This window comes from Myotis davidii, unplaced genomic scaffold (genome assembly GCF_000327345.1).
Source record: "Myotis davidii unplaced genomic scaffold, ASM32734v1 scaffold333, whole genome shotgun sequence".
NCBI lineage: Eukaryota > Metazoa > Chordata > Mammalia > Chiroptera > Vespertilionidae > Myotis > Myotis davidii.
In genome coordinates, this window is record NW_006285266.1 from 850,887 (window position 1) to 859,362 (window position 8,476).

At 41.9% G+C, this 8,476-nt stretch overlaps 1 protein-coding gene across 1 annotated transcript in view; it reads right to left on the reverse strand.

The window, feature by feature from the left end:
• The window catches only part of CDC42BPA (CDC42 binding protein kinase alpha), a 178,442-nt gene that overhangs the window by 105,547 nt on the left and 64,419 nt on the right, over positions 1-8,476 (reverse strand). The window contains exon 4 of the mRNA XM_015558957.1: positions 8,060-8,208. Within this exon, the coding sequence (XP_015414443.1) occupies positions 8,060-8,208 (149 nt within the window). The remainder of the gene's footprint in view (positions 1-8,059; positions 8,209-8,476) is intronic.

The window sequence follows — 8,476 nt, forward strand, 5'->3', positions numbered from 1 at the left end:
CCCTGGTACCGGGATCAGCAGAGCCGCGAGGCCTCCCAGCACCGGGATCAGCAGAGCAGTGTGACGGGGGCAGAGCCCAAGCCCCCTGATCGCCCTGCGGCTCTGTGTGTGACAGGGGGCGGGGCCACAACCTCCCTATCCCCCTGCTCTGTTCATGACAGGGGAAGGCGCCCTAACCCCCTGATCAGCCCTGCTCTGTGCCTGATAGGGGGGAGCTCCCCAACTCCCTGATCAGCCCTGCTCTGTGTGTGACAGGGTGCGGCGCCCCAACCCCCCCATGGGCCCTGCCCTGAGTGTGACGGGGGGAGTGCCCCAACCCCCTGATCGGCCCTACTCTATGTGTGATGGGGGGAGCTCCCCAATCCCCCGATTGGCCCTGCTCTGTGGGTGACAGGGGGCGGCACCCCAACCCCCTAATCGGCCCTGCTCTGAGCCCAACCAGGGGCTGCACCTAGGGATTTGGCCTGCCCTCTGCCACCAGGGAGTGGGCCTAAGCCAGCAGGTGGACATCCCCCGAGGGGTCCCAGACTGTTAGAGGGCACAGGCCGAGCTGAGGGTCTCCCCTCTTTGTCCAGTATATGAGTTGCAAATCTTTTTCCTCCAGTGAGCATTTGTTTTTTGAGTTTGTTTACAGACTTCTCCTCCCATGCACTCTTTTGTCTATGTACTGAATTCATCAATATTTTCTTTTATGCTTTTGTGGATTTTGACTCAATTAGAAATATTTTATTGTCACTGAAATTGCAAAAGAATTATCCCATGTTTCATTCCATGGGATCACTTTTAAGTTTAACTTTTTTACATTTGGAGTTCTCCTGGTATATCATGAAAGATATGATCTAGTTTTATTTTTCCCACACACCATGTATTTAACCTCTGATTTGAGACCTGCCCTTAATCACATGTTAATGAATGTAAATAATTGGGGCTATTATAAGACTTTCAATTCTGTTCCATTAGTCTATCTTTTCACACAGTAGAAATATATTTTTAATTATTAAAGACAAATTTTAATATCTGATGGGAACAGTCTTCCTCACTATATAGTTATATATTTCCTAGTGAATATATCCCTAATATTCCATATTTTTAAGATATTATGGAACCTTTTCTTCTATATCTTTTTATAATTATTGATTGTTGCTAGATTAGAAACTACTTCACAAAAACAGGAATTTTTGCCAGTTTTGTTGACCACTAGATCCTCAGCACCTGGAAAAGAAAAGAGCCTGACCCACTGTTGTGTACAGTAAATATTTACTCCATGAATTAAGACTACAAAAGCTATTGATATCCTTCTTGAACTTTTGAACTTTTTTACCTTTGTAGTTTTTAGGTTAATTCTATTTGATTTTCTGCCGAAACCGGTTTGGCTCACTGGATAGAGTGTCGGCCTGTGGACTGAACGGTCCCAGGTTCGATTCCGGTCAAGGGCATGTACCTTGGTTGCGGGCACATCTCCAGTGGGAGATGTGCAGGAGGCAGCTGGTCGATGTTTCTCTCTCATCGATGTTTCTGACTCTCTATCTCTCTCCCTTTCTCTCTGTAAAAAACCAATAAAATATATATAAAATAAATAAATAAATTCTATTTGATTTTCCATGTACATCATCTATAAATGCAATAATTTTACTATTTGTACATGTCTACTGTTGTTGTTTGCCTAATTGTTTAGCCAGTATCTCCGGTACAATGTAAGACATCATTGGTGACAACAGACATCTTCGTTGTGTCCTCACTTTAGTAATGTTACCTTTTAAGCATGATGCTTGACTTCTAAGGGGGGAGATACACATACAGCGTGTTAAAGAAGCATCCATCAATTCCTATTTCACTGAAAAAAGTATTTACTAAATTCAACAACTCTTCCTAATAAAAAATATAATCAATTCTAAAATGCAAATATTGTATGTCTAAAATTTATACCGAGAGATATCAGCTTTAGATATCAGGTTATTAGAGATATGAGGTTAAAAAGCAGGAAAAAATAGCTTAAAGGAGTTCAATGTGCTTGCCACTGGAAAGCAAACATAAGAGGTATGGAGGGGCACTATTTTTCAATATAATCTTTTCTACACTAGCTGAGTGTTATTTTAATTACATGCAGTATTGCTTGATTACAATTAATTAAAAATCAAAAATACATGTGTATAACGACTGAGTCAATCCAAGAATATGAAAATATTCTGACTAAGCCACGATGATCATCTGTAGTCAGCAATATTTTTCAGTCAAGACAGTTAATTAATGGATATCAAGATCATAGATAGACACAATAATTGTATAATGAAAACCGTAATTGGTCTCTGTCCAACAGGAATTAAATTATACCTTTCATATCCGTATTATCTTGCCTTCTGACGCACGCCACATCCCACTCAGTCTATTCCATGGCTGAACAACAAGTCCCTCTGTTCCTGAAATGGCCAACAGGAGAGGAGCGCTCTCCTGCACTTCTGCGTCAGCAGCTCAGGGGCTGTGAGTTAGCCCTCTAGCCACCGGTTGGGTTTGAAAATATTTATGCTCTTTTTTATTTTGGGAACAAAGTATAATACTGATAATGAGGTATAACTTAGAGTACTCACGGGAGGAGGAATGTGATTTTCCATCTAGTTGATGCTAAATATGACCTAAACTACTGGGCACGCAGAAGGCCTAAAATTTATGTTACGTCCATGTACTTCATCACCTCAAACAACGAAAACACATCCCTTCCTTCTTTTTCAACCACACCGCAGCTTAACCTTCTGAAGTTTCTTTTTTCCTTGAAGATGATTATCTCCATCTCAATCTAATTTCAGTGACCAAAAGAGAAGCGCCGGGGAGAAAGGCGACCAGGGCTGGCGCGGCCTGGGCCTAACCCATGCGGAGATGGCTCTGGTTCTCTGCAGGCCAGGTTTCTGAACGCCAGCAAAGTGAGGCAGGCCAGATTCCAATCCCCACAAATGTCAGGGAGATGTGGATGCAGCTACTGAGTAAAGAATGCTCTCCATTATTTCCTAAGAATGTGCTCACTGGAGTACAGGATGGAAAGAGACCCCAAATATAACCTAGGTAGAAAGATGGTTACACTTACATATCGACAACACACTTGCTCTTAGACCCTAGTCAGCATTTTGTTAAGAAACTCAAGCAGTCCTGGCTGATGTGCTCACTGGTTACAGTACCCACCCTCCCCCCACCCCCTGCCCAAGGGTCTCAGGTTCGAATCCTGGTCAAGATCGCGTACCTGGATTGCAGGTTCGATCCTCAGCCCTAGTAAGGGCACCTGCAGGAGGCAACCAATCAATGTGTCTCTTGCACATGGATGTTTCTCTCTCTCCCCCTCTCTCCCTCGCTTCCACTCTCTGAAAAATCAATGGAAAAAATATCCTAAAATAACCAAAACCAAAATCAAAAAACTGTCAAGCAGCCCTGGCTAGGCCCATGTGAAAAGAACAAAGGCCCCAGGCCTACTTCCCTGGCTGAAGCCTGACCTGATGAGCCACACCACCTTTGTGAGTGAGCCATCTTCAGTCCGTAGGCCGACGCTCTATCCACTGAGCTAAACTGGTTAGGGCAAGTGAGCCATCTTGATAGTTGATCTTCCCATCCCAGGTGAGTCACTACAACTCATGCTAAAGAGCAGAGAGAGAGCAGTCCCTGCCTCGTCCTGTCCAAACTGCAGACTCGTGAGCAAAGAGTGACTGTTGTCTTCTGTTAGTCACTACATTCCAGGCCTACGGTGGACACAGACATGCTGCTTCTCCTTCGATGGAGGGCTTGGTCCTCTTATCAGCAGACGGCTCCCAGAGAGCCTCTCCACCACAAGGCCTGCCTTCTTGGACAGCCACAGCCACTGAGTGACTGATACAGAAACGTAAAGACGCGCCATTTGGCTAAATGAGCACAACTCTGATGCTCTGATGAGCCACGAACTCTCCAGGAGGCCTAGCGGGGCTGACTGAGGTTTGGCCTGCATGCAATCTGGCTTCTCCCCCTTTCTAATCCTGCTTCTGCCATCACCCTTCCACAGGTGTTAATGCACCTTGCATTACACATTCTATCTCTGTGCCTGCTTCTAGAAAACACGTTATACAGCAACGGATAAACAGGACAACAGGCCAGCAAAACACCCCTTTCTGATATAAGCAGCAAAGTAACTTCTGGGATTCAGAACCACTCAAGTCTATGACATCTTTCAAGTAAAGGTGGCAGCCAGCCAACCAGATACCAAGTATTGTCAACAAAAGGGGCAGAAAAGCCCCGACTGGCTGTGGATGGAGCGTTGGCCTGTGGGTGAAGGGTCTCTGGTTCGCTTCTGGTGAAGGGCATTTACCTCCGTTGCAGCCTCAATCCCCAGGGTGCGTGTGGGAGGCAACCAATAGATGTGTCCCTCTCACATCAATGTTTCTCTCTCTGTCTGTCCCGCTGCCTCCCTTCCCTTCTCTCTAGAAATCAATGGAAAAATATCCTCAGGCGAGGGTTAACAAAAAAATAAAATAAAAAGGAGAAGGGAAATTCGGGCGAAACATTAATTCTAACCTTGAAAATCAATGAAAACAGTGAAAGAGAAATGTTTAGAAGAGATTAAATCTCTACATTATCAATGTAAAAACATTACTCAAGTTTCTTCCTAACTTGAATATGAATCATACCAATCATACCAATTATCATTCACTGAAGTTTTTAAAATCAGTAATTTTCCTTGTCCCCAATCAAAAGCAAATTACATTTGGCTTAAAAGGAACAGTATTATTTTAAAACTCTCAGTCAAAATATTTATAATGATATATTTTTTTCTTATAGCATTAAGGATAAAAAAGCATTCCAAAACAATGACCATGGTGAAAAGCCAATATTCTGTGGGTCGTTCTTACTTTAATACTTCATCGGACTGTCAATACCAGAGCATGATTATTGTAAATATTATGCCTGGAATGGAAAAGGTGGATATAATAAAACTGTATTCTTCTGAAATTGCTTTAAAATACATCTGTGAACTGTTATTTTATCTAGGCAAGCCTGTCTTCACTGAAATCAACTTGTTTCAAAATGCATACTTATTCACCTGACTTTTCTTTGGTAAATCCAAATTTCATATTCCAAAGTTAACACAACTCTTGGAAACAAATAGTGCAAGCTGCCTCCTCCACGGGACAGGCATATTCACACTGATGTTGTGTCCATCATATCAATGTTATACGAAATGTAGATTAGCCAGGCAAATATGATTTTTTTGTAAGAAAGCCTCACTAGCCCTAGCCGGTTTTGCTCAGTGGATAGAGCATCAGCTTGTGGACCAAAGGGTGCCGGGTTCGATTCTGGTTCAAGGGCACGTACCTCGGTTGCAGGCTCCTCCTCGGCCCAAGCCCTGGTGGGGGCATTCAGGAGGCAACCAATTGATGTATTTCTCTCACGTGGATGTTTCTCTGTCTCTCCCTCGCTCATCCGCTCTCCCTAACAAAAAAAAAAAGCCCTCACCAGAGGCCCATGGGTGTCCTGTATATCGAAAACTAATCTCACCCAACGAGAGGCCTGGCCTTTGCCCTCAGGCAATGGGAGCGGATCCTGAGGCTCCTGGAACATCAGGCCAGACAGAAGTATCTTTGTTTTCCTGGGGACTTGGCCACCAAGCAGTCTAGCAATGTGATTTATGAGAGATGTAATTTACAGGGGACATGTGGTATCTGTTTTGCTTCTGGAACTAAAGGTACCACCCCAACCTCTGGGAAGGGCTAGAGACTAATGGTCAGTCATGCAAGCAATATGCTGAGACTCCCAGAACTCTGGAAACAAAAGCTCAAGTGTGCTTCCTGTTGGCAACACTCCACGCTCCTGCGCACATGGGTGCGCCTGGTACTTCTCCTGAGCTCTGCCCTGTGCGCTGCTTCTCCTGGCGGGTTCCATCTGCACCCTTTCCATCAACAGGCTGTAACTCGAAGCACAGCTTTCAGTAAGTTCTGTGCGACCCAGCAAGTTATGGAAACTGAGGGTGGTTTGGGGGACCGCCCAAATCTGCAATTGATGTCAGACGTAAGGGTGGTCTTTTGGAATTGTTCCCGCTATTTCTGAAGTTGGCCCCAAATCCTCACAGTCACTGAAATATCAAATGCACTGTAATATAGTGACTGTCTTCATGTAACATAATTTCAATAATGGTGCACAGCCTGAGTTCACCTATAGCTAACAAATTTCAACTATAATGTTATCTATTCTTTATTAATTTCAGACTATAATAAAATTACCTCCTCCATTAGCAGTAAGAAAAATTACAATTTTGAAATGGGACTCCAGCCTGGGAGAGACTAAGAGAATTTTTTATATTAGCTTCATGCCATGAAGTATTTCTATCTCACTGTAAGCTTCATGCCGAAGTATTTCTATCTCACTGTAAAAGTGTAATGATTTCACATCTACCAAGAGGATACCTGCCGGATCACAACACAAATCCACACTGAAAGAGCTGAATCAGCCCAAAGCCCTGGTGGAGGCCAGCACATACCTATCCTTCATAAAAAGCTTAGGGGATAAGGGATGGAAAACTCTCCAGAACTGAATTCCGTGGGTTTCCCCCAACAAACCCTATTAAGACAGGTTGGATCCATTTCCTATAATGCATCAGTACTTTTTTATTTATTTATTTGTTTTTAGAAATATATTTTATTGATTTTTTACAGAGAGGAAGGGAGAGGGATAGAGAGTTAGAAAATCAGCCAGCTGCCTCCTGCACACCTCTTACTGGGGATGTGTCCGCAACCAAGGTACATGCCCTTGACTGGACTCGAACCTGGGGCCCTTCAGTCTGTAGGCCGATGCTCTATCCACCGAGCCAAACCAGTTAGGGCATGCATCAGTACATTTTTAGAGTTAAATATAATCTATAAAATGTTAACAGTAAGAAGATGAGGTCAATAAAACTGCAATCACAAACCTTGAATATAGAACAAATTCCACTGGGGAAACACGGGAGTTATGAAGAAAGCCATGAATGAGTGAATTGTTTTTAGTTTTTGTCTTATTTTTGAACTAGGGTAAGGAGAGATTACTTCAAAAAACACATTCCACTCCAAGAATTTGTTCAAGTCAGTACTTAACTTTAAAACAAACACAGGAGAGCACACATACACCAATAAGTCCCATGAAACCAGCTTAATTTGCCTTCAGAGAGAGATTGTATTCAACAAAAAGCTAGTGTGCCTGCACCCTTACGCTCTTAGCCTAATCTGAAATTTGGACATTTTCACATGAATTATCTATGCCAGAAAAGAAGTAAAAGTATGCATGAAAAACATGAAAACATAACTTGACAATGTCTGTTCATTCGTTATTTTATCCTGTTTTAGACTCTTTACTTTGAAATATAATTTCAATCTCACAACTCTAGTCCTCCACATATTTTAGTCCTCCACTTTATCGTACACATTCTTACTTTAAGTTATCTAAATCCATTATGGAATGAGGTGAACAGGAAAGAAATGACTAGGTAAAGAATTTGACTGAGAAAATAAAAGCCAGTGGACACTATTCAACAGTAACTGATGCAACCAATTTTGAAATTTAAATATAATTTAGCCTAAATATCAGATAACAACAACTGTTCCTAAAATATGATTTGATGATGAGAGTACACTGCAGCAACCTATTAATCCACACCCAGTAAGGAAACCTTGCAACAACCACAACGCTCCAGGTCTTGTAAAGAAAACCGCCAGAGAGGAACAATACAATACATCCACTGAGCACAACAGGAAAATACTAGTCTATAACTCCAGGAGCTTAAAATCTAATGGAGAAAATAAGGCAAATAAAAAAATAAAGAAGGTGATAAGGAATATTATCCTATATTGAACACAGCATAAATTACCAGTGATCTTATACAAATTGTTCACCTTAGTTCATCGCATTACTGCGTACCACATTCAGGGATGTGCTGTGCCTTGGAGAGGCAAAACAATTAAAACCACCTCAGAATAAATACTTTGACTGATGAGAAACGTATCTTAGTCCCCAATAAATCTGGTGTAAATAGACCTCTGCTTCTAGACATCACGAAGCAATGAAAGAACATCTTACTCACCTGTGTACATAATGCAGCTGATGAACGGAATCAATTGCTATCACCATCTCAGCCAAGTAAAATCGAGCCATGTCTTCAGGCAATCTATCTTCAAATTTGCTGAGCAGAGTAAGCAAATCCCCACCAACATAATAATCCATAACTAGATACTTGGAAAGAAACAATAAAATGTACTCAATAAATTTTTAAAAGAGTATATTTAATGTAACCCAAGGTCAAACAGCACTAAGTAAAGACTTTGGTTGTCAACTAACAAGAAGCTACATAAGATTATAAAGCAGTAAAACATTTTTAAAAACTGGGGCAGGGAACAACATAGGATTACTGTTGTTTTATTACTGTATTTTGCAAAGTAACAACATCGTGACCTCCAATAATACACCATAGTTTTACCAACATTTCATTGAAGAATGAAAA